The sequence below is a fragment of the Lynx canadensis genome, chromosome B4, assembly GCF_007474595.2.
Source record: "Lynx canadensis isolate LIC74 chromosome B4, mLynCan4.pri.v2, whole genome shotgun sequence".
In the NCBI taxonomy this organism is placed as follows: Eukaryota; Metazoa; Chordata; class Mammalia; order Carnivora; family Felidae; genus Lynx; species Lynx canadensis.
Window position 1 is genome coordinate 39,529,804 of NC_044309.1, and position 26,789 is coordinate 39,556,592.

Genomic DNA, 26,789 nt, shown 5'->3' on the forward strand with positions numbered 1-26,789 from the left:
TTCTTTGGTATCTCATTTTAATAGTTTTCTTTTAACCCTAACAAGGGAGTTTTTAAAGTCTATGAAGTTAAGCCTAGTATGGTCTCTCAGCAGCTATTATATGCTAATATCCTTATGCTTGAGTCATTACCACGAATAAAGGAATGGATATTACTATTACTTGGACAAATAATGAGAAGACTTAGAAACAGGTTGCTCTGGACTGTTGACAGAACAAGTGAGAGTCAATAGCTTACCTCTCAATCTCCAGTTGGTATTTCATCCTAATGAATTGCTTCTAATAGAAAATGACAAACTCAACAGCATCTCCTTATTTAAGCTATATATCACAATTAAAAAGTAAGAGTGAAAATTAAGTGCAAAAGCAAGGAAATTATGTGATCACTTACTCTTACTGATGACAGGTTCTGAGACACGAGGAAAGCTCTTGATTAATTTGTTGTCTTCACTATCTCTAAATTTACCCACCCCTCCTGCCATGAAATATAAGGGATCTGCAATGGAAAGACACAGATAAAAATGACTAATTTTACATATGAACCCAATTGCCCTTATTACCAAATAATGATTTTGACTTACACATTATTTTTCACATGTAGCACACAAGTCATGAGCACAAAATGACATTCAAATTTCAAGTCCAGATCTTATTCTGGGTGCAGTCTGATGGTTCCCAGACGACAAAAAAAGGTTCTATCTTTTGGCCAACAGTTCCTGAAATGACTATTATTATTCTCCACTTCCAAATCAGTGATTTATAGCCTTAAATAACAATAACGAAACTAAAAGTTTTTAGGTTAATCTCAAACTTGCTTGATTAGTAAGTCAAAAAATAAATAGCTAGAATGAAGAATAAGTGCCCTGAATTAATTCATGGATCTCAAAACACTCTGTAAATATTCTTTTGAGGACTTAAGAGAAATATACATCTTCATGTTGTAAAGGGGATTTATAGTTAGTTAGATATAACTTCCAGATCAATGATCTTCCTTACACTACCTCTTATAAGACATTTAAATTAGGACATTAGGGCACTGTACTTTAAGACATTAGGGCATTGTACTCTCATACTGGAATATCCACCCAACCTCCTAGTGATGTCTCTCTAAATACCACCCTTGCTTGATAGTTCAGGACAAAGCTTACCCCATCTATGAAATATTTCCTAAATACCTAATTCAATGTGATTGGTCCTCCATCAAGGTTTACGTCATATTTTGCTTCAACCTTTACATCCCATCTAGTTTTTTAATTGCTCACATATAGTTCATCTCCTTTATTAGATGGCTTTCTAAGGGCAGATGCATTTTCTTACTCATCTTGGTATCCCTCATAACTAGTGTATTAAAGTTGGTGCTTAATAATTGTCTGCTGTAAGAATGAATATATGAATAGTGCCCATTTCTAATTCCAGATAGTGTCAACTGTTCTTTCTTTATTTTTTTTTAACTGTTCTTTCTTTAATAGGAGAATCTGAGAATAACTCTCTCTTCCTCTCTCTCTTCATATATATATTTACACATATATATGTATATATATATATATATTTACACATATATATGTGTATATATATATATATATATATATATATATATATATAGTGGTTTATTAACAGACTCTCCTATCCCAATAATACAAATAAATCAGCACTTCAAAAGTGCTCTTGAACTTCTTTCACAAACAGAAAGAACATATTTTAGTCACATGTATCCAGCAAACACTTCCACCTAGATGTACTACCATTTTTTATTGTATTTTCTATGTCTTCTTGCGTGTTTATCTGCATCCATAGACCTTTAGACTATATATATAGTACTAAATATATTACTATATACATAGTATACATATATACATGTATATGCATACATATATACATAGTATACACATATGCATAGTATACATATACAATAAGTACATTATATTACTATATACACAGTACTATATATATATGTATAGTGTATATATATGTATAGTATTACTATATATATAGTACTATGTATATAATAATATATATGGTACTTAAATATCTTTTGATGGTAATATTCAGACTTCTAAATCTGTATATATTTTTCATAATAAGATGGAAAAGAGGGAAGGAAACTCTAGAATTTAATGGAGCCAATGAATGGTGTCATAAATTTCTTATGCTTAAAGTTGGTGAACAATACCCTGGAGTTAGGGTAGGATGTAAAAGACAAAACGAATGCTTTGTATTATTTATTAAATTTGATGAGGAAAGAAAGATAACTGTATACAATGTATAGACAAATGGACCCTAGAAACCATTCTAACAACCTCATTTTACAGATTAGGAAACTGAGGCTCAGAAAGGGAGTGTTAAAAACAATGGACATAGTACTTTAAATTATACAGGTTAGCATCCTGCAAGCTGTGAAATTTTTCTATGGCCAATAGAGGGATCCTGCAGCCAATAGAAGGGATTTTTCTTAAAAGTGCCAATGTGATTGCTACCTCAATACTAATTGAGAAGGAGTGCAAATCATGAATACCAGCCAGAGAGGGCATAACACAGGGGTTTGGTTATGGTTGCTGTACTCCAGACCACAACTCTATCTCAAGACTGTTTTCTTCTGTATCCATCATAAGCAAGAGGCTCCTGTTTACTCAAGGTTCTTAAAGTCACAGAAAAGCCCAAACTACAGACAACATATATGAAGCAGGGCTGATACATATCATATTAGGTTTTAAAGTTCATTCAACCAAGTTTCGTAACTAGTTTTAAAAAGGAATATATTCAATTATATATATTCTCTTTTTCTGTCTTGCTGCCTTCCTCTAAGTGCCTGGTGCATTGTACACACTCAATAAATTTGGTTATTGTTGACATCAGTTACAATTGATTTTGTTTAAGGATAAGAAGTGTGTGTGTGTGTGTGTGTGTGTGTGTGTGTGTGTGTGTCTTTTTCCCTTGGTGATACCATTCAGTGTTAAGCTTCTCTGTGAATCTCCTCCACTTTCATTTTCCCTTAGTTTCTTCCTCTATTGCACCATAAAGTACAGACACTTCCTCCACATGGCTACATATTGTCTAGCCAAGGCTTCAGAAATAATAGTAGAGAGAATGAAAGTAGAGGAGATTCGGGACTCAGAGCTACACCAGTCTGATTTTGCTATTAGAGCACTGGGGTTAAAAAACAAAAAACAAAAAACTTTTGGAACAGCTACACAATGAAAATAAGGCAGCAGGTAGTCAAGCTTCCAGTCTCATTGTCAAATTGGGAAGCAGGGAGTAAGAGACCCTCATGATCCCAAAAAGATGGCCAAGGAGATCTGGTCAAATCTCCAACAAAATAAAAATTTCAGCAGTAAAGATGGTAGCTTTAGCTGTAATGCTACTGAGTGAGAGGCTTATTTATTCCCAGAAAACTGATGCAAAAATTAAAACTGTGCAAAGAAGGAGGCTGGGTTGAATACTAAAAGTTAACCATCACTTGTCACTGAATTCTCCTTTTTAACCACAGAGGCTCAGAAAATGGGCTATTTTATCAGTCCAGTGGAATTTCTTACCTCTGTAGCACTGGAATAGTGAACCACAGAAGACTCCAGTGATGCCCAGTGAAGATGCTGGGATGTTCTTGCTCAGCTCAAGATCTTGTTTCCTCCCCCAGCCTTCCATGTACCTCCCCCTTGTTGGGACTGAAGAGTGACATCAGAATCACAACTGGTGATATCATTGTCTCTATAGCAACAGTAGTGAAGCTACCAGAAACTGAGTTGTCAAAGGACAAGGGGGATAGGTGAAGATACACTTCAAGGCTCTGATGCTTAGTTTGGAAAGACTGGGCTGGCTTGCTTCCAATTATTTTTCTCCTTTAAGTATCTCATTTAGGAAGGGAATACGGGACGGGGAATTTTACCAATGGGTTGCACTTAAAACAACAGTGTTATGTACAAACAAATTCAGATGGGTACAGAGAAGAAATAAAAACTGAGCATCTGCTAATTTTTTTTATACAAAGCCCATGGAATCATTTCATTTTGTGGACTCAGCCTTGACTCTGTTATAAGCATCTTACCTTTTGTAATAATAATAATAAATTTGCAGATATTTTGCCCAAACTGACCATTTCTGGGTTATAATTTTGTTTTTGATGGTCAGATACAATAGCACTAATCCTTTCTCTACAATGCCTTGACCTGAGAATGAGCTGGGATAAATCAGACCAAGAGGCATTTGATTGGCAATTTCTTTCCTTGAGGAGGACTTTATTTTTAGTACATCCCCTTTAGAAATGTTATCCTAGGTACTCTTAATTAATGACTCCATATAGGACTGATATGTAGTTTCTATGAAACAAGAAGAATCTTGATCAAGGTCACAAGATAAAGTTTACAACTGTTAACAAATTCAAAAGTGACTGACTTGTTTGTTACAGGCTTTCTTCAACAAGGTTATTTATCTATTGATGATTTTTTTATACTGCCTCAGTTTTTTCATCTTTAAAATAAAGAAATTGGGCTTACTCATGTCTTACATCCCTTCAAGTTCTAACAGTCTAGGATTTTGATACTTCAGTGATATTTAAATAGAACTTCATTTACATGCATACAGTATTCTGCAGTTGAGAAAGTACCTTCACACCCATTATGTCATCTGATCCTCACAATAACCTTTTGAGGTAATAGGGCAGGTATTACTTTCCCTGTTTGACAGGTGTAGAAACTTGCCCAGGTCACAACTATTAACTGGTAAAGCTAGGACTGGGATCTAACATTCCGAGTTTTAAGTCAGTGCTTTTTGAAAAATATGCCACCTTGAAACTAGTATTGAGAACATCAATCAGTGTTTGACTTGGAAATGTAAAATACCATACTTGGCATGTTACACAGGTGTTAGGAGGATGGTGATGATAATGGGGTCTGTCAACTTTTCAGAACCAGTTTTTTATAATCATATTGACCCCAGAATCAAATATCAGAAAATTTTAAGCGCTGGGTGAAAACTGGACGAGGCCAAGAGATTTAAGACTGTGTAGCATTTTTAAACTTCTCTGATTTTCTTCAAAAGTTTCTTTCCTCTTGCAATTCAATTTGGTAGATTGAATTTTACAACCAATTTTACAAGCCTAATAACCTCTGCTCATTATGGGACTTTTGTACATCCAAGCAACTCGCACTGCTTTCTTCCTAAACACACACACACACACACACACACACACACACACACACCAAAAAACAAACAAAACCCCAAAACGCTGAAAGAATTACCAATCTAGAAAGATCCCCCAACTAGTTTGTTCTGATAAGCCCAAGGCAGATGTCTCACAGCAGTTTGCTGTCTCCTACTTAGAGATCTTGAACGACCAAAATAGACTAGTTAAAAAAGCCAAGTACTTAATCTTTCTGGAATCTCCTTGGAGTCTAGATACCTCTTTCTAAAACAGTGCAGATTCTCAAATTGGTCCACAGTTAAAAAAAAAGTAAGAACCACTGTTCTAGAGTCATCTTGAGTTTCCTTCTAGAAAAATGTGCAGTGGCATACGTACCCACTAGATTTTACTTAATATTTCAGGAGGTTCACAGACTTCCTTAAGTCCACTCATGAATCATACACCAGGATAAGGATACCTGGATTCACATGTCAGTTGGTGGTAAGTGCTTTCATATATAAAATAGCAACGAAGAGACTGATGGAGTGATGACCACCTTGGGTGGTCTGAGAAGTTTTCTTCAAGCAGAAACTTGAGCTGGAGTAGACATCTAAGTGAGCCTGCCAGGCAAAGGGTACAACAAGAGCTAAGTCTCCGGGGAGAGAATGTGCACGAGTTCGACGTGCACATCCTCATTTCTATTTTAATTCCTCCCTTTCTCTTCGTCCCTGCTTCACTCCTTTCTTTTCTGACTTCTCCTCTAGACCCTGGTTCTCTCCTTCGAGAACTTCCCGAGCGCAGGGGCCGCGCCTCTACTTTCCCCTAGTCTCACCAGAACTTCTCTGACATTTTCAGGAAATAATGAACTGAACTGAGTCAGGAAAGCTTGGCTCAGGCAGCTCGGGTTGTGCCGTTTTGTATGCCCTCGAGCCAGTCACTGGCAGACTCTGAACTTCACATTCCTTGGTAATGAGATTATCTTTACGGTCGGCTCCAGATCTGAGATTCTGACTCCAAAATTCTTCACTTTCTATTTCCCCTTTTTGCCCTCTTTTCCACGTACCCTCCCTTGTACCTTGCTCTCCTCCCCAGTTCCCTCCAGTTTACACCCTATCCTAATCTCTGACCCGCCCCTTCTTTTCCCGTTGGCGCCTGCGCAGCAAGGCTTGGAAGATTACTTTTGGCCCAGCTCAGTAGCCGTAGCCAGAGCGCCGGTTGCGGGGGATTGTGGGAGAAGATGGCGGCCGCCTTCCACCCTTGGGTTGTCCGAGCCCTGCCAATGTCACGTAAGTGTCACCGGGAGCTGGGGCTCCCTATCGGGATTCCGAGAAGGGGATCCGAAGTGTTGGGAGTGGTGCCGTGCTGCAGCGTTCATGCCGACTCCCAAGGCACCTCGGTTTTTCTAGGTCCGGAACTGCCTGTAGTTTCTGCTTTCCTTTTCCCCTCCCCGGCCACATATTAAATTGTACACTTGGGAAGGGGTCTGTGCTGAGCGAACAGGAGCAACGGGAAGGGAAAAGGAGAACGTGGCGGGGGGGGGGGTGTCGTAAAGGATCGAAAGAATGAGTTCTGGTAGAGTTGGAACGGTTTGAGGTTATGAGACAAGTGTGTGTGGCCGGCAGCGGGCCTTTTGGGCCCCTGTGGGGGGAACAATCAGAAAAAGATGGGGAGAAAAAGATAGTGAGAGAATGTTCTTAATGGATTGACTGTATGATCTTGTGCAAACCCTTAATCTCTCTGAAGTTGAGATTCTTCCTGTTACAGTGGCGGCAATACCACAACGTCAGGGAGTTTCTGAAACGGTTAAAGTAACATTTATAAAAGCATTTTCTAAGTCCGAGGCATTTCTGCGGATGTAGAGTGTGTTAGGTCGAGGCACTGAGGTCTGGGGGAGCGAGGGATGCTGGAGAGAGAACCAACAGTCAGGAGTTTAATGGAAAGAAAAGGGAAGAAGAGTAAAGGATATCTAGTTAGTGTTTGTCTAAGCGTTGTTTATTTTTCCTTCTATTCTGATTGGATCTGCTGTCACGGTCCTCAGTTTGAGAATACAGTATATATTTGCTCTTACACACACAAAAGGAGGCAAGAAAAGCAAGGAAATTGGAAATACAGTTACGGTTCATTATTTCACAAATTTGACCCAATCAGCCTCCAAAAGTTGTATTTTTTCGTAGTGTATTCTAGTCATTGCCAAATATTGTTTGTTCTCAAAATTAGCTGCATGTTAGAATAATTTTTAATGCTTTTAGAAAAAATAGAAATGGGGACTCATTGCAGAGGTATTAAATCAGAATTTTTGAGATCGGCTCCTTGCACCTTAAATTTTAAAAAGCTACACAAGTAGTTCTGATGTTTAGGCTGAGAAGCAAGTCAGAAGTATTTGGAGGACTTTTTTAGTTTTACATCTTGGGTAGGGCTTCTGCATATTACTGGGAGGGAAGGTGATTGGTTCACATCATTTATAGTGATGGTTTTGTAGTCATGACTTCTTTGCAAGACATTTGTTGGTTCTTGTCAAAGTATTACATTGGTGTGACATAATGTAGATCATGAATGATAATAACTGCTATTGGTTGAGTATCTGCTATCCACAATCCTAAATATTTCCATAAACATTTTCACTGTAACGTACCCCTTTTAAATTGAAGCCATTGCTTGTGCTCTTAACCAGTATGCTTTATTGTCTCTGGTAAAATAAGCTTTTGCATAAACTCTGGAGAGGCAAGTCTAGTGTGTAACATAATCAAAACACTATAGAACAGAACTGTGTAATACATTATATATGGTGAAATGTGGAGAGACTATTAAGTACCATAGGAAATCAGAAAAGGGAAATATTGTATCATTTGAAGTAATTAGATTGGAAGACCAGTAGAGAATTGCAAAGCTTCCACTGATTTTTTAGGGTTGTTACAATCTGGAAAGTCAGAGAAGCTGGGTATTCTCCCGGCACGGGCATAGGCAAGGACAAGGTGGAATCACAAGAATTCACAAGAATGGAATCACAAAGTACTTAGAAGGGAGTGAAATGACTACCTATAGATCTGGAGCAGTAGAAAAGAAAGTTGAATACATTAGATGGGTTTAAATAATGGAGGCCTTTGGAAGTCCAGCAGTTTAGACCAGTGGTCTCCAAAGTGGGTTTTGTAAGAGGAATCAGTGGCATACAAAAAAGTGGTTTCACAGGATGCCTGGGTGGCTCCAGTTGACTAAACATCTGACTTCTGATTTTGGCCCAGGTTATGATCACATGTTTTGTGGGATTGAACCCCGTGTCAGGCTCTATGCTGATGGTGCAGAGCTTGCTTGGGATTCTCTCTCCATCTCTCTCTGCCCCTCCGTGGCTCCCAGGCGTGCTCTCTCTCTCAAACTAAATAAACATAAAAAAAATATTGTATCAGAACTTAAGAAACATATTTAGTAATAATAACAACAATAGCTAACATTTCTGTAGTTCAAACTATATACCAGCTACTATTCTAAGTGCTTTAGTATGTTTTATAATGTACACAACATACTGGTACTACATAGAATGTATATGTAATTTATAAATAAATAAACCAATGCAGTGTGCAAGCAAATGTGTTGGAAAGATTGGTTTAATATTACAGTAATTTAAATATTACAGTAAGAAACCAATATAGGTTTTTGAGCAAAGGAATATAATGAATAAAGGATATTACTCTCCTAATGGTGTTCATAATATGTGGAAGAAAATAGGCTGGAGCCAAACAACTTATATTTACTTATTGAGCACCTATTAGTGCAAAGCACTGTGACAGGTACTTACTCATATATTAATTTTCATGTCAACCCTCTAAAATGTAATCTCCCTGAGGCCAGGCACTTTGTCTTTTTTACTGTGCTAGTTACAGTTTAGAATAGTGCTTGGTCCATAATTTTTGGAGAAAAAAAACCCAAATAATTAGATGAGGTTACTGTAATATCACCTCAGGGATTTTGAAGTAATAACAAATGAAAGCATCTGTTACTCATAGAGAGCTTAACATGTGCTAGATAATGTTCTAAATACTTTATATACATTACTCTAATCCTCAAAACAACCATTTGAGGCATTATTAATTCCTTGGCTGCAGTCATTTTTCACAATTTATTAACTGTCCTTTGTCCAGTGTCCTCATTTCCTTCCTTACTCATCATTTTAATCATTCCCTTTTATAAATTCTCAACTTCCCAGTGCATCTGCCTGTGGCATTAAAAAAAACAAAAAAACAAAAAAAAAACAAGCTTACCACGTATTTCTTGCTTACCCCTGAGCAGTAGAGAACTGAACTAGGGAAAACTCCAAACTGACTTATTTTAAATTCATGAATACAAACATCAAGTAGATTTTCAGTACTACATTTTTTCAAAGAAATTTGCTTTCCCTTTCTCTGTAATGATTATTTACCATTGCCAATCTCCTAAAACTTCTAACATGTGCTTCTCTCTCATTCTCAACTTAACCTAGAAATCAGCAGTGTCAGGGGCATGGGGTGGCTCATTCGGTTGAGAATCTGACTCTCCATCTTGGCTCAGGTCATGACCCCAGGGTCGAGGGATCGAGCCTCATGTTGGGGCTCACACTCAGCATGGAGCCTGCTTGGAATTCTCTCTCTTTCCCTCTGCACCTTTCCCCTATTCTCTATCTCTCAAATAAAAAAAAATAAAAAGGAATTAGATGAGAACAATCTTTTTCTCCACCATAAAAATCTAATAGCTGAGCTGCAATAATTTGCAACTTTCCTTCCTGTTAAAGTGGATGAGCTCCTTTCGTTTTGATCTGAGGCTAGTTCCTTTGCTTTGCAATCCATCCCATCAATTACCTGTGCATTTCCTCCCCTGAATCATTAATGCTTCCCCTCTACCAGCTCATTTCCATCAGCGTGTAAATATGTTATAATAGCTCATATTTAAAAAAAAAATCCTTCCTTGTCCTAATGTTCTAGTCCTTTTTTCCCCATATCTCCTCAGAAGAATCATCGATACTCTTTTTCCCACTCCCTTGCCTTTCATTCTCTCTTGCCCTCTCCAGTAGACTGTCATCCCCACTGCAATAAAATTGCTCTTATTAAGGCCATTCAGAACCAACATCTTCTAGATCTGTGGTCCTCTGTCCCCATCCTACTTTACTTTTCAACATTTGACAGTTAACTCTTTTTTTTTTTATTTTTTTTTCAACGTTTATTTATTTTTGGGACAGAGAGAGACAGAGCATGAACGGGGGAGGGGCAGAGAGAGAGAGGGAGACACAGAATCGGAAACAGGTTCCAGGCTCCGAGCCATCAGCCCAGAGCCCGACGCGGGGCTCGAACTCCCGGACCGCGAGATCGTGACCTGGCTGAAGTCGGACGCTTAACCGACTGCGCCACCCAGGCGCCCCGACAGTTAACTCTTACCTCTATCAATCACTCTCTTCGTTTGGCTCCTACCATTTCCTTTTTTTTTTTTTTTTTCCCCCTTCCCTTACTGGACTGCTTTTCATTCTCCTTTGTTGGCTTTTCAGGCAAATCACTTAACCTCTCCGAGCCTGAGTTTCCTCGTCTGTAATCTGACAGTAAAAATTGTATTAAATAAGACAATACCTACTAAGCACATAGAACAATGCCTGGCATCGGGTAACAGCTTTGTAAGTTTTGCTGTTACTATGACAGTTATTGTTGTGTGTCTGATCTGCAGTGTTTGTTTTAACCTTTCAGATGCATGGTTTCAGACGCTTTTCAGTAAGCTAGGTTTGTTTTAACCTTTTTAGTGTGGTTTCAGATGCTATTCAGTAAGCTAGGCTTTTTGTGTAATTTCATGCTTTTGCATAGGGAAAAACCATGGTTTCTGGGCAGAGTGCCACTGAGGGTCTGGTGCAGAAAATAGACACAGACTTACTTATTTACTTTCCTTCCTCCCTTTTCCTTCCTTCCTTCCTTCCTTCCTTCCTTCCTTCCTTCCTTCCTTCCTTCCTTCCTTCCTTTTTTCCTTCCTTCCATCCTTCCTTCCTTCCTTCCTTCCTTCCTTCCTTCCTTCCTTCCTTCCTTCCTTCCTTCCCAATACAGAGCCCAACTTGGGGCTTGAATTGACTTTTTTTTCCTCCAAACACAGATTTTCTAAAGCAATTTCTATTTGTTTCTTTTAGCTTTCCCCAAGTTTACAAAGCACTAGTGTGCTTGGTAAGCAGTTTGTTGATTGGAGCAGACGTTTATCAGCACTTTAGACCTTTCAGTTGTTTTTTTACTTACTCCCTGAACATTAGGTAACTTGCTCTAAAACTGCCCTAATGAGTTTCAAGGCACTTGAAAATTGACATGTATCCAAAGGAGTTTTACACTTCTGCCAAATGAGGAATAGTTAACAGAACCTAGGATGTGTAACCTGGAGAAGACTTAGTAGAGATATCGTTGCTACAGTTAGATGTAGAAGAGGGATTAGATTTGTCCTTTGTCATTCCAGAGGAACATAGGGATCACCGCTACTGGGAAGCAGCCACTGATCTCCCATGTGGTGGAACTTGCTCACTATTGGATGGAATGAGTACGGTCTGCCATGGGAAGTGGTGTTTCCCAGCCTGGCAGACGTTCGGGCTAAGGCCACGTAGTCTCCTTGCACATATAGACTGGGTGGAGAAGATGTAAAGCACTGATGCAGGAACTTTGAGGATCAAGAACTTGAGTGTATGAAAAAGAAATAGTGAGAGGTTTGACAAATCACTATTAACCTTTCCAAAGTTCAGAAATCTTTTCTCAAATACTCCTTTTGTCATTACTTTTGATGATTTTCAGTAGTTTTTATATTAAGTCTGAACTGTACGCTTTTTAAAAAAAATATTCTATACGAACAGTCCTCTACCTCCAGCATATATCATCAACTTTATTTTTCATTCATCATCAGTTTCAGAGTCTGTTCCAGGTAAATCTTCTGTTACCTGCACTAGGCTTATTCATTTCCATCTCTACATTGTTGTATGTGTTACATGTTTCACATGGAAGTCTGTTGTTACTCCTCTTTAAAACCTTTCTCAAAATAGTTTATTGCTCAGTAGGAAAAACCGACAAATAACCCAATTAAAACATGGGCAAAGAAAATATACGGAAGGCCAACAGGTACATGAAAAGGTACTCAACATTACTAGTCATCAGGGAAATGCAAATTAAAACCTCACACCTGTTATAATCACCATCATCAAAAAGACAAGAGATAACACGTGTTAGCGAGGATGTGGAGAAAAGTGAGCCCTTGTGCACTGCTGTTGGGATTGTAAAGCAGTGCAGCCACTATGGAAAGCAGCATGGAGATTCCTCAAAAAATTAAAAATAACAACTGTACAATCCAGCAATTCCACTTCTGCTAATATATATTCAAGGGGAGTGAAAACACTAAGTCATATGTATATATGTATATATGTGTATATGTATATATATACACACATATATATACACATATATACATATATGTATATATATACACATATATATACATGTATGTATATATATACACACACATATATATACACACACACATATATATACACACATATATATACATATACGTATACATATACATATATATACATATACATATATATACATATATATACACACATATATATACACATATATACACATATATACATATATATACATATATACATATATATACACACACATATATATGTACATATATATACATATACACACACACATATATATATATACACATACATACACACACACACACACACACACACACTGGAATATTATTCAGCCATAAAAAATGAGGAAATCCTACCATCTGCTCCAACATGGATCCACCCTAAAGGCATTATCCTAAAGTGAAATAAGTCAGACAGAGAAAGACATATACTGTGTGATCTCACTTATATGTGGAATTAAAAAAAAAAACCCAAACTCGTAGAAAAAGAGCTCAGACTTGTGGTGGCCAGAGGTGAAGGGTTGCGGCAGTGAGGATTGGAGGAAGGTGGTCAGAGGGTACAAGCCTACCATTATAACGTAAAAAAGTACTCGGGATGTAATGTACAACATGGTGACTTTAGCTAATGCTGCTGTAAGATACATAGAAAATTTAAGGGAGTTCATGCTAAGAGTTCTCAATGCAAGGAGAAAATTGTTTTTTTCTTCTTTCATTTTTATTGGATCTCTATGAGTTGGTGGATGCCAGCTGAACCTAGTGTAATCATTTCATTATATATATATATATATATATATATATATATATATATATATATCAAACCATCATGCCATATGCCTTGAACTTACACAGGGCTGTATGTCAGTTCATTCTCAGTAAAACTGGAAAAAAAAGGCCCCCCAAACCTACTTTATCCAGGAATACTTCCTCATAATTATCTGATTTATTGCTCCCTTCCTTGCATTCTCTCAGTGCCTTTCACTGTGGAGGTTTCTACTCTCTTAATTTTTAACTGTTTAATTTTTTTAATGTGACTTAAATATTGTATCACAATATATTGTATATTGTATCCCATAGGGCAGGGAGTTTATAGTTGACCTTTGAACAATGCAGTAGTTAGGGGCACTGACCCCCTCCCCTCCCCATGCAGTAAAAAATTGATGTATAACTTTTGACTCCCCCCAAACTTAATCACCAATAGCCTACTGTTTACCAGAAGCCTCACTGGTAACATAAAGAACTGATTACCATATTTTGTATGTTTTATGTGTATGTATTATATGTTGTGTTTTTACAATAAAGTAAGCAAGAGAAAAGAAAATGCTATTAAAGAAAATCATAAGGAAGGGAAAATACATTTATAGTACTGTGCTATATTTATCAAAAAAAATCCTCATATAAGTGGACCCATGTAGTTAAAACCCATGTTGTTCAAGGATCAACTGTACTTTCTAATTTTTATATATTTCCTTATGACGTATGGATTTTTTGTTGGCAGCTGTTTGTGTTTATTATTGCTGTGGGCACTTACATTATAACTTTTAGTTTAAAAGTTCATTTTAAACTTAAGTTTTTGGAAGTACTGATAGCAAAATAATGTTACAAGTTTCTAGGAAAAGAGGTTATTCATACTCACTTTTATATTAACGTTTGCCACTTTTTTATACTCTGGGGTTTTCTTTAAGGTTCTTCTATTACTGCGAGAGCCGTAGCTGTGTTTCATGGCCTGCCTCGTCGCCAGCTTCATCATTCACTCATACCTCATGGGAAAGGTGGGCGTTCTTCAGTCAGTGGGGTTGTGGCCACTGTGTTTGGAGCAACGGGATTCTTGGGCCGATATGTTGTCAACCGCCTTGGTAAGTAAAGTTCCTTGAGTTCAGTATGCTCAGTGCCACTTATTAGGGTTGCCTAATGAAAACCATGAACCATGTTTCTTTTCAATTTAACAGTGTTACAAATTACTTGTATCTTGGATTTATGTAATTTTGATCTGCTGTATGTTAGGAAGCATTATCACTCTTCCTCTGTAGGATGTTGAAACAGGAATGGGGGTCTCTGAAAAGTTATGGCATCTCTAGCAGGGCAAAATATGTTTTTGTGAAACATGATTTCCATTTACTTGTCATGCTGTAATTTAAATATTTACCACCTCACTGTTGTATAAAGTATTCATATTATGTTAGTATTGATCCTTGTTTCAATCCGTTCTTTTTTAGGACGTATGGGGTCACAGGTGATCATACCCTATCGGTGTGAAGCATATGACACCATGCACCTTCGTCCCATGGGTGACCTGGGTCAGATTATCTTTCTGGTAAGAGTCTGTGTGACTGATTGCTGATTACTGGAGTTGACTGATGTAAAGTACTGAGGTCATTTTTAGGAGAGAGAGGCAGTATAATAAAGCAGCAGTTTCATCTCAGAGTGAACCAAGGGCATCCTCCATTTACCTCATTCTTATGAACTCTTATCTAGCAGTTGGCAAATGTCATTTTCTGTAAAAAGCCAGTTGGTAAATATTTTAGCCTTTGTAGGTCATAGGGTCTTTGTCATGATTACTCAGCTCTCCCCTTTTGCCTGAAAGTAACCATAGATAAAATATAAATGAATGGGAGTGACTGTGTTCTAATAAAAGTTTATTTACAAAGTTAGACTATAGGCTAGATTTGCCCATGGGTCATAATTTGCTGATCCCTGCTCTAGGCCCCTGCCATCCAGTATGGTAGCCATTAGCCACATGTGGCCACTGAACACTTGAAATATGGCCAATCTTAATTCAGATGTGATGTAAGTATAAAATACAATCAAATTTCAACGACATAGCACAAAGAAAATAATATAAGTCATGAATAATTTTTTACACTTACTAAATATTAAAATAATATAAGGGGTATATTTGGTTAAATAAAGTATATTATTAAAATGAATTTCGCCTGTTTCATTTTACTCTTTAAGAAAAAAGTTTTTAAAATATTTATTTATTTTGAGAGAGAGAGACAGAGAGACAGAGAGAACATGTGTGTGCTTGGGGGGAGAGGCAGAGAGAGGGAGTGAGAGAATCCCAAGCAGGCTCTGAGCTGTCTGCGCAGAGCCTGATGTGGGGCTTGAACCCACAAACTGAACCATGAGATCATGACCTGAACCGAAACCAAGAGTTGGATGCTTAGGCAACTGAGCCAACCAGGTGCCCCTAAAATTAAAAAAAAAAAAAAATTTTAATGTTGATTTACTTTTGAAAGGGAGAGAGAGAGAGACAGAGACAGAGACAGAGTGTGAGTGGAGGAGAGGCATAGAGAGAAAGAGACACACACACAGAATCCAAAGCACTCTCCAGGCTCTGAGCTGTCAGCATAGAGCCCAACGTGGGCCTCAAACTCACAGACCGTGAGATCGTGACCTGAGCCAAAGTTGGGATGCTTAACCAACTGAGCCACCCAGGCGCTCCTCATTTTACTATTTTAGATGTGACTAGTGGAGAGGTATCTGGGTGGCTCAGTTGGTTAGTCATTCACCTCTTGATTTCGGCTCAGGTCATGATTTCCAGGTCATGAGATAGAGCCCCGCATCGGGCCCCTGTGCTGGGAATGGAGCCTGCTTAAGATATTCTCTCTCTCTCTCTCTCTCTCTCTCTCTCTCTCTCTCTCTCTCTCAAAAAAAAAAAAATTAATAACAATAAATGTGAGAGTAGAAAATTCAGAATTGCCTATGTGCCTTATGTTATATTTCTGTTGGACAGTGCTTCCGTAGACTGAAAATCACACATACGGTGTTTTATGACTTGCTTCCTTGGCACAGACTTAGCTTAGAACACTGCTTGCTGTGCCTTCCCTGTTGTTACTCTTTAATCTGAAGGTTCTTTCTTTGGGCCAGTGGTTGCCTATGGGGCGAGGCAGGGGATACAGGGTAGGGGAGACCCTTCAGTGCTGTGATTAGAAATGTGTGGGCCTTTATGGTTGCCACAATGACTGGTGATCATACTGATTTATTAGCTAGGGACCAGGGATGCTAAGTAGCATACAGTGCCCAAGGCAGTCCCTTTCCACAAAGAGCTCTGTTGCCCCAATGTCTACAGTTACCCTATTGAGAAACACTCTGGATGCTTCCTCTCCTATTCTTCTGCCTAAATTTTCCTGTGTTTATCATCCTGTATGGAGTTGAGCTCTTCCATTTACATACTTTCCCCTCTTTTTTTTTTTATTTATTTTTTTATTTTTTTTATTTTTTAAATTTTTTTTTTTTTTCCCAACGTTTATTTATTTTTGGGACAGAGAGAGACAGAGCATGAACGGGGGAGGGGCAGAGAGAGAGGGAGACACGGAATGGGAAACAGGCTCCAGGCTCTGAGCCATCAGCCCAGAGCCTGATGCGGGGCTCGAACTCACGGACCGCGAGATCGTGACCTGGCTGAAGTCGGACGCTTAACCGACTGCGCCACCCAGGCGCCCCCCCTCTTTTTTTTTTTTTTAATTAATATAATTTATTGTCCTCAGTTCTCAGTATTTAAGAGTCTCTTATGGTTTGCCTCCCTCCCTCTCTCTTTTTTTTTCCCCTTCCCCTCCCCCATGGTCTTCTGTTAAGTTTCTCAAAATCCACTTTCCCCTCTTAAAAAATATTTGGTAAACATCCTTAAGATCTCTGATACATTCATTCAGAGTATTTGTGATCTCTCTTACATTTTTACTTTTAATAGCTTTTCATTTATTCTTTACTGAAAGTTCACAAGCTAAGTATACTACTATACTGGAAATTTCTTGTTTCTATAAAGTGTTTTTCTTTTCTAAAATCTTAATCTTCATGGTGTTACAGTTACAGGAGCTTAGCTTTTCTCCTGTTTCTTTGTGACTTGAGATTATGGGTCGCCTTGTCAGTCCTCAGAATTAAAGTATTTCGCAAATAATAGGTGAACACTTTGACTGGCTTACACATGCAGAGTCATTGGAATTGAGCCATATGATGTATATTCCGTTTTTACCACAGGTATTTAAGCTTTGATGAGTAAGACCACAGGGAGCTCTCAGTCTTAAAAGAGAGTATGGAGACTAAACATATAACTTTGAATATTAATAATGTTTACAAAAGGTAAAGTACAGGAAAGGTAAAACAGGGGAGACTTCACTGTTGTTTATTTTTGAGAAGGATGGACCATACTGGGTGTGGAGCCCTGATTTCCCTGCTTTGGTCTCCATTGGAAACTTCTGTCTTAATGGTCACTTGGTTTGCTAACCTGAGTGCGCTCCCTGGGCCTCATCCCTGGGAATTTGGTTTCCTTTTAGTTCTCTCTCCAGGCATCCCTCTTGGGCCTTTCATGCAGTTATGCACCAATCTCTTCCACTGTGAATCTTCTTGGATTCTTTTTCTTCTCCCTTTGCCATCTTTTCTAAAAAAGTTTCAGCTCTGTATGTGTAGAACTGCTGTTTTTGTTGGGTATGTCAAACACTGTGCAGCAGATTTTATGTCTCTTTTACATAATCTTCATAACAAACACATGAGGTAGGTTGTATTTTCAAATTTTTTATTTTTTATTTTCAAATTTTACATGGAGGTTGGAGAATTTGTACAGTTTATAAAAAGGCAAATGGAATTTGCATTCCTGTCTGACTCCACAGCTATTACTCTACACTTCTCTTGTCCCCTCCGCCCCCCACACTTCTTTGCTTATAACTAGTTCCTCCTTCTGAGAGCTTCATCTTTTGCTCTGGAATTGGATTTCTGTAGCCATGGCTCTCTTTTCTAAATTGCACAGGGATGTTAGTGCACCCCCTCCTGCTCACTTCCCCCCTCACCTCCCTCCCCACTCACTCTTACGTACACCTTAGCATTTGACCCTAAGAAACTTCTTACTGCTTATTATTTCCCATTCAAATGCTTAAAAAATCCAATTTCATTCTAATGTAGAAAATGCTGTACCTTTGCTAGGGGTTATTTCATCCCCGGTTTCTATTTTGGACCCGAATCGTCAGCCTGACTATAGTCTGAATCACTCAGAACTTTAAAATTTTTTTTTTTTTTTCAACGTTTATTTATTTTTGGGACAGAGAGAGACAGAGCATGAACGGGGGAGGGGCAGAGAGAGAGGGAGACACAGAATCAGAAACAGGCTCCAGGCTCTGAGCCATCAGCCCAGAGCCCGACGCGGGGCTCGAACTCCCGGACCGCGAGATCGTGACCTGGCTGAAGTCAGACGCTTAACCGACTGCGCCACCCAGGCGCCCCAAGAATCACTCAGAACTTTAGTTCTACATGAAAATCTGCCATGGGCTCAGCCTGCACTTTGGGGCAGGTCACACCTCCCCAAGTGTGCTTGACATGTCTTTGAAGTAGAAATGACTAGATCTGGGATTGTGAAGAGGAAAGAGTTAAAAAGAAATAAGAAAATAGTCACGAAGGCTCCCATTTTAACATTAGCCTTTAGGAGATAGTCCTCCTGTCTTTAGTCTGTAACTGATTGCCACCAAAAGGGAAAGTCCATTTTCCTCCCAAATAATCCTTGGTCTTTGGCTGTGTTTCAGGAAGGGAGATTTGGTAACTAGAATCCCTTACAAACTTGCTGGGGACAGTTGGGTGGCCAAAAATGGATATGCCCCACTAGAAATGAATATTGTCTTTTCCAATTCTGTCATTTCATTACCTGAATGAAATAGATGTTCTTTGACCTATTTGTCTCCAGGAGAGCTAGAGAATCAGCAAAGAGTTCAGACCTCATGACCGTTTTTGTTGTAATAAATGGAGCCTATATAAAATGGTACTAAATTCTGACTATATCAGATGGCCTATTTTGAAACGTGCCAGGGGAGACCCCTTATGTTTTCATCTGACCGGCTACTGTTTTTCTAGGAATGGAATGGCAAGGACAAAGATTCTATCCGAAGAGCAGTGAAGCACAGCAATGTGGTCATTAATCTTGTTGGGCGAGAATGGGAAACCAAGTAAGTCTTTGGCTTGATTTTTCTTTTTCTTTTTTTTAAATTCAAATTCAAGTTAGTTAACATACAGTGTAGTATTGGTTTCAGGGGCAGAATTTAGTGATTCATCACTTCCATACAACACCCAGTGCTCATCCCGACAAGTGCCCTTCTTAATGTCCTTCATCCATTTAGTCCATCCCCCACACCGCCTCCCCTCCAGCCACCCTCAGTTTGTTCTCTGTATTTAAGAGTCTTTTACAGTTTATCTCCCTCTCTGTTTTTATCTTATTTTTTCTTCTCTTCCCCTATGTTCATTTGTTTTATTTCTTAAATTCCACATATGAGTGAAATCATACAATATTTATTTTTCTCTGACTGATTTATTTCATTTAGCATAATATATACTCCAGTTTCATCCACGTTGCTGCAAATGGCAAGATTTCATTGTTTTTGATTGTCAAGTAATATTCCATTGTGTGTGTGTGTGTGACACACACACATGCACACACCCTCTTTATCTATTCATCAGTTGATGGACACATGAGCTCTTTCTGAATTTGGCTGTTGTTGATAGTGTTGCTATAAACATTGGGGTGCATGTGCCCCTTTGAATCAGCATTTTTGTATCCTTTGGATAAATACTTCGTAGTGAGTTGCTGGGTCGTAGGCTAATTCTATTTTTAATTTTTTGAGGAACCTCTATACTGTTTTCCAGAGTGGCCACTTTGCATTCGCACTTGCAGTGTAAGAGGGTGCCCCTTTCTCCACATCATCGCCAACATCTGTTGTTTCCTGAGTTGTTAATGTTAGCCATCTGACAGGGATGAGGCAGTAATTATGGTTTTGATTTGTATTTCCCTGATGATGAGCAAGGTTGAGCATTTTTTCGTGTGTCTGTTAGCCATCTGGATGTCTCTTGTTTTTTCTTTGCATGTGATGACTTAAGTTTCAGTAGACATTCACTGGGTACCTTCTACTGTCAGGCATTATAGTTGTCACATTTTTTATTAGTCCATCATTAAGCATTAATATTGAACACCCGTTTATATACCCAATAACACCCTTTCAAGAGGTTTAGTCGGCGGTAAGTCTGGTATGTAAGCAATGTGATATGTTACCCATAAAAAGCTAATAGAGATTGTGTTAGTATGGTTGGTGTCATCAACTTGACGGAACCACCGGTTGTTCATGAATTACCGATGCTGTGTTTGGATTTGTCCAGCTGGGATGGATTAGGTAGGAGGATTTTGCCTATCCTGCTGTTCGTCAAACTGAACATTGGTTTTTCTTGTGTAAACAGTGTTCTAGATCTGTTCACACTGTTAAAGATAACATGAATATTGGTTTGAACAGTTCTTTTTACCTTTTGTGTGGGTTGTTCATCAACAAATAGTGTTTTAATCTCACAGTTCCGCAACACTTTGTTCACACCATTTTCTTAATATTTATTAAGTTTGATTATCTGTGTCTGCCTTAGCACATATTTTTAAGTTCTTTGATTACTTACAGGGTCTTTTTTGACTTTATATCTCCTGTAGTGACTTATAGCAGTGCCTTGTACAGAGTAAGTATTAATCTTATTATGTAATGTTAACGTTATTGTATTAAATTGGTGACTGATTTTTTAGTTTCTTTTTTTTTCCCTGAGGGAAAAGGATAAGAAGGCCCAAGTATAAGAAGTGGTTCCTGTTTAGCTCCCAACACTTCCCCCCTCCCTACCCAACCACTGCAGCCAGATACCCTTAAAGGGTCTCAGCCTTGGGATTCCTTGAGGACAGAGAATATTATGTGTGCTGATTTATAACTTATGGTGAGGTTTAAATTATTTACAGTAATGACAGTGAGCAGTAAAGTTAAATACACACATATATACTATATACATATATATATTTTTTCTTATATATTTTGATTTTGGGTTAAATCATTGCCATTTAAACATTTAACTATTATGAGGGTGCCTGGATGGCTCAGTTGGTTGAATGTCTGATTCCTGATTTCAGCTCAGGTCATGATCTTAGGGTCATGGGATCTAGCCCCATGTTGGGTTCCATGCTAGGTATGGAGTCTGTTTGAGATTCATATTCTCTCTCTAGCGCTCTCCCTCTCTCTCATCCCTCTCTCTCGCAATCAATACACTCTACTACTCCTCCCCTCCAACCATACCCGAACTACCTTCCTCCCTCCCTTTCTGTCCCCCTCTCCCTCTTCCCCCCCCACTCTCCCTCCTTCTGCCCTTCCCTCACTCATTCTCTCTCTCTCTCTCTCTCTCTCACACACACACACAAATTAAAAATAAATAAATAATAAAAGTTTAACTGTTATGAATTCCAGCAATAGTATGGAAAACCAGTTTATCACAGAAAACTTTGAAATCCTGAGTCAAGTGTTCTTAACTGATCCTCCTTTTTTCTTTCTTTCAGAAACTTTGATTTTGAGGATGTTTTTGTGAAGATTCCCCAAGCAATTGCTCAAGTGTCCAAGGAAGCTGGAGTTGAAAAATTCATTCATGTTTCACATCTGAATGCTGATATTAAAAGCTCTTCTAGATATCTGAGAAATAAGGTAAGTGACAAGGTGACCTGGGAAGTGGTTCACAGAGCCAGAGTTTCTTGGCCCCTTTGAAACATGAGTTAAGTGAGAAGGGTTTCTCACTGACATTTCCAGAATTAAAAGGGGCTTCTGATTCTCTGTATCCAGAACTAGATTGACGTGTGTGATATGTGTGTGTTGTGTTCTGACAATTTGGTTAAGTGCCCTCTGTTTGCAGGGAACTATGGTAAGGGGCTTCAGAGAAAGACAGAGCATTATTACCTGTTCTCAGAGTTCTTTGACAATGGCTCCAGCTTTTTGACCCACTGCATTTTTTTTTTTTTATTTTTTTTTTTTTTAATTTTTTTTTTTAATGTTTATTTATTTTTTTGTCTTATAGAGACAGAGCATGAACGGGGGAGGGGCAGAGAGAGAGGGAGACACAGAATCAGAAACAGGCTCCAGGCTCTGAGCCATCAGCCCAGAGCCCGACGCGGGGCTCGAACTCACGGACCGCGAGATCGTGACCTGGCTGAAGTCGGACGCTTAACCGACTGCGCCACCCAGGCGCCCCTACCCACTGCATTTTTTTATTGAACAAATTATTTATTAAGTACCTACTGCATGCTGCATATTGAATTAGGCGGTAGGCATACGGTAGTGAATAAAACGGACTTGGTCTTAGCCCATATCTCATTTCTAGTCCACTGAGGAAAATAACTCCAGTTGTGCCTGGTGTTGCAAAGTAGAGAGCTGTGCCATAAGAGCGAACTGTGCCATAAGAGCATATAATGGGGGAGAGAGGACATCTATCAGTCAGGTGCATTTAATTGCTAGCATCCGAAAACCCAATGTTAAAGGCCCCATGTTTCTGAAAAATCCAGCAATTGGGATAGGGAAGCTTAGCCACATTGGTGCCCAGGTACATCAGGGTTTCAGCTTTGTTTCTCTGTGATTCTTTCACCTCTTTCTTTTTGTGTAAGCTCTGTTTCTGTAAGAAACAGAGCTGGCTAGCAGCACATCTGAGCCTCACCATTTTCATACTGCATGGATGAAGGAGAATGGGTGTGTGCACTCTGTGCCTGCCTCTCCCCTGGCATTCACAGAATCCTCTGAATCCATGGTTATTTGGAAGGGCAGGGGCTGGGACTGGAGTCAGTGGTGGGGGAGAGAGAAGACTCCAAGATGCCCAGCCCTGTAGCTTACACCACTGGACAGATGGTGGTGCTGTTGAATAAGATGAGAAACACTTGAGAAGGACAAGGCTTTTGGACAGTGGTTCTTAGTTGTAGCTGCTCCTTAGAATCACTGAGGAAATTTTGAAAAATCCTGATGCCCAGGCTTCACCCTGGCCAATGAAAATAGAATCTCTGGGGATAGACCGTGGGTATTTGGTATTTTTTAAGTCTCCCTAGAGAGTTCCACTGTGCAGCAAAGATTGAGATAGAATATTTACAGAGAAGGAAGAGGATGATCTAGTTTTGTACTCAGGTCGCATTTCAGGTATGTGTCAGTCATCCAAGTCACAATGGTGAATGGGGTTTATGATCCTAGAGCTCAGAAATGAGGTCTGGTTTGGAGATACAAAACCAGTTAATTGAAGCAATGTTTGGGAATAAGATTGCCTAGTGAGGAAGCATAGATTGAGAGAACTTTGGACGGGCCCAGAGGAGTACCAGTGATTAGTGTGCTCTGGTAGACAAGGAGACACCTGTAAAAACCCAAACAAGTAAAAAGACTGAGAAGGAGTAGATGTGGTGAGGGCGGGAAACCAGGAGAGTACAAGGTCATGGAAGCCAAGGGAAGACCGTCGCAAGGAGAGAGTAGTTGCTTACGAACGCCATTGAGAAGCTAAGGGAGGTGAGAACTAGAAAGTCACCTTGGATCTGCGGACATGGAAGTCATCTGTGATCTAACCAAGAATGGTTTGGGCGCAGGTGTTAGGGCAGAATCCAGAGCACAGGTGAGCAGAGAGTGAGCAGGAGCCGAGGCAGTGGGGATTGGAAGGGCAGGCAGCATGTGTAAGTGGTTTGGTAAGAGGATGGAGGGAGGCAGGCAGCTGGAGGAGCATGTGGAGTTGGGAATCTTTGTCTTTTCCTTTCTTTTCTTTTCTTTTCTTTTCTTTTCTTTTCTTTTCTTTTCTTTTCTTTTCTTTTCTTTCTTTTCTTCTCTTCTTTCTTTCTTTCTTTCTTTCTTTCTTTCTTTCTTTCTTTCTTTCTTTCTTTCTTTCAAGGCCTTGACATTGTTTAAGTGCTGGTGAGAAGGTTCTGGTTAAGAGACTGAGGATAAAGGAGAGAGTCAATTGGGCAGGTTCCTGAGGAAGGGCAAGTGAGCCCTGGAGCATGGGAGGCAGGGCCATTTCCCTGTGTGGTAAGAAAGGAGGAGAATTGTAGGTTTTGTGGTGGGAACTTGAGGTGGTTTTTGTCTGCTGCTGTATTTTCTTTGAATTAGAAGGTGAAGTTGGTTACTGGAAGGAAGAAAAAAGTAAGGGAGGAATCTGAATAGGATAGAGAGTGTTTGAAACTGTCATGAGAGAATACCTAATTAGAAGAAAGCACTACTTGTGGGAAATGTTGAAGATGCAGTTAAAATGGGTGACAAGAGTGTATAGTGGTACCAGTTTATGATTTTTTAAAATTCAGGTGTCATTAACATACATTACATTACTTTTGGGCATATAACATAATGATTCGACATAAGTATATATTGAGAGATGATCTCCACAATAAGTCTGGTTAACATCACCACACATATTCAAAGATTTTTTATCTCAAGATGAGAACTTTTAAGATCTACTCTTTGATTAGCAACTTTGAAATAGCATTTTCCTTACCTATAGTTGCCATGCTTTATGTTACATCCCGAGACTTATTTATTTTGTAACTCCCAAGTTTGTTCCTTTCACTTATACCTTGTACCTTCACTCATTTCACCCACCCTCATCCCCTGCCTCTGGCCATCTGTTCTTTGTATCTAAGAGTTTGGTGGCTTTTTGTTTGTTTTTTGTTTTTTTTTATTCCATGTATAAGTGAGATCATATGGTATTTGTCTTTCTCTATTTTGCTTAGCATAATGTCCTCAAGGTCCATCCATATTGTTGCAAATGGCAAGGTTTCCTTTTTTAATGGCTGAGTAAAATATTCTGTGTGTGTGTGTGTGTGTGTGTGTGTGTGTGTGTATGTGTGTGTGTGTGTATCACATTTTTTTCATCCATCATCCCCCGATGGACACTTGGGTTGCTTCCATGTCTTGGCTGTTGTAAATAATGCTGCAGTAAACATGGGGATGCAGATATTTTTTCAACTTAGTATTTTCATTTCCTTTGGACATATTAGCAGATGTGGCATCACTGGATCATATGGTAGTTGTATTTTTTAATTTTTGAGGAACCCCCGTGCTGTTTTCCACGGTGGCTGCACCAATTTACATTCCCACCAATAGTGCACAAGGGCCCCCTTTTCTCCACATCCTCACTAACATTTGTTATTTCTTGTCTTTTTGATAATCGCCATGCTAATAGGTGTGAGGCGATACCTATTTGTGGTTTTGATTTGTATTTCCCTGATGATTAGTGATTCTGGGCACCTTTTTATACATGTTGGCCATCTGTATGTCTTCTTTGGAAAAATGTCTATTCAGATCTTCTTCCCATTTTTTAATCAAATTGGGGTGGTTTTATTTTTTATTGAGTTGTCCGATTATGATTTATTTTCCTCCATCTCTGAAGGCAGGAGGAGTGCATGGCTCAAAGGAGGCTAACAGGGTTCTTTCAGAATTGGGATTTTGCCTGGTGGGTGGAGTCAAGACAAAGGGACAAGGTAATTTACAATATTGGTAAGAGAGTGATTAAAAAGTTGGGCCATGGAATCTAATCTGAGGCAGGTTAGGAGGGCTTGATGAGTAGGAAAGCAGCATCAGAGGGCTAGAACGCCTGAGAATTCAGGTGAAGACCAGATATCTCAGGAAGAGATGAATGAAGCACCTGGAGGTATGGGAGGTTGCCATCTGAGAGCAGGATGTCTTCACTTAGTGTTTCAGAAGACAGGCACTTGTAGTTGTTGATATGGACTGTGGCCTGAACGAGTTGAGAGGGGCAGAAGTGGAGAGAAGAGGAGGTCATTGGAATTGAGAAGCTCAAGAAACTGAGAGGTTCAAGCCTACCTGGACATATAGGTCACTCACAGGAGTCATGCAGGTGGAGAGGAAGGCTGGACTCGGTGCTGATACCTGCATTGAAAGAGGCCTTGTCTAGGAGGAGATAGATGATAGGCAAGGGTGTTGAGGTTCGGGAGGTTCCTGGCCCCTCCCCGACTCCTCTGGGTATGTATGTGTGCTGCCACTTCCATATCGTGGCCTCCCACCACGCTATCCTTTCTCTGGCGGGCTGCTAGATTGTTGACACAAATAGAGGACCTGTAAGTAGAAAGAAAAATGGAAGCTAGAAAAGTTCTACTCTGATTTTTCTCCTTTCTTCTTCAGCCTAAGCTTCCCTAGAATAAATACGGGAAGGAACCCAACAAGAGCCATATGAGGCAGGGCATTTTTGTGTATTATTTAAAAACAAAAATTCTGGGTAACTGACCTTTATGAATCATACCGTAATCTGCAGAAACTGACCTTTGAAATACCAGTAACGTCCTAATAGTAGAAGGAATTCGATCTTTGTTCTCTCCTCTCAGAACTCTGCTTTGTTTGGTTGCTTGTTTAGGCTGTTGGAGAGAAGGAAGTGAGAGATGCCTTTCCGGAAGCCATTATCATAAAGCCTTCGGACATCTTTGGAAGAGAAGATAGATTCCTCAATCATTTTGCAAGTATGTATGCTTGTGTT

General features: G+C 39.2%; 2 protein-coding genes across 2 annotated transcripts in view; one reads left to right on the forward strand and one right to left on the reverse strand.

Annotated features, from left to right (window-relative positions):
• AKAP3 (A-kinase anchoring protein 3) overlaps positions 1-6,197 on the reverse strand; it is a 50,069-nt gene extending 43,872 nt beyond the window's left edge. The window contains exons 1-2 of the mRNA XM_032593899.1: positions 5,508-6,197; positions 390-494 (exon numbers count right to left, since the gene is read on the reverse strand). The gene's annotated coding sequence lies outside the window, so the exon portion shown is untranslated. The remainder of the gene's footprint in view (positions 1-389; positions 495-5,507) is intronic.
• Positions 6,198-6,321: 124 nt separating this feature from the next.
• The window catches only part of NDUFA9 (NADH:ubiquinone oxidoreductase subunit A9), a 38,352-nt gene continuing 17,884 nt past the window's right edge, over positions 6,322-26,789 (forward strand). Inside the window, exons 1-6 of the mRNA XM_030321664.1 lie at positions 6,322-6,397; positions 14,213-14,383; positions 14,744-14,841; positions 19,362-19,453; positions 21,853-21,994; positions 26,670-26,772. Of these exons, the coding sequence (XP_030177524.1) occupies positions 6,349-6,397; positions 14,213-14,383; positions 14,744-14,841; positions 19,362-19,453; positions 21,853-21,994; positions 26,670-26,772 (655 nt within the window). The 5' untranslated portion in view covers positions 6,322-6,348. The remainder of the gene's footprint in view (positions 6,398-14,212; positions 14,384-14,743; positions 14,842-19,361; positions 19,454-21,852; positions 21,995-26,669; positions 26,773-26,789) is intronic.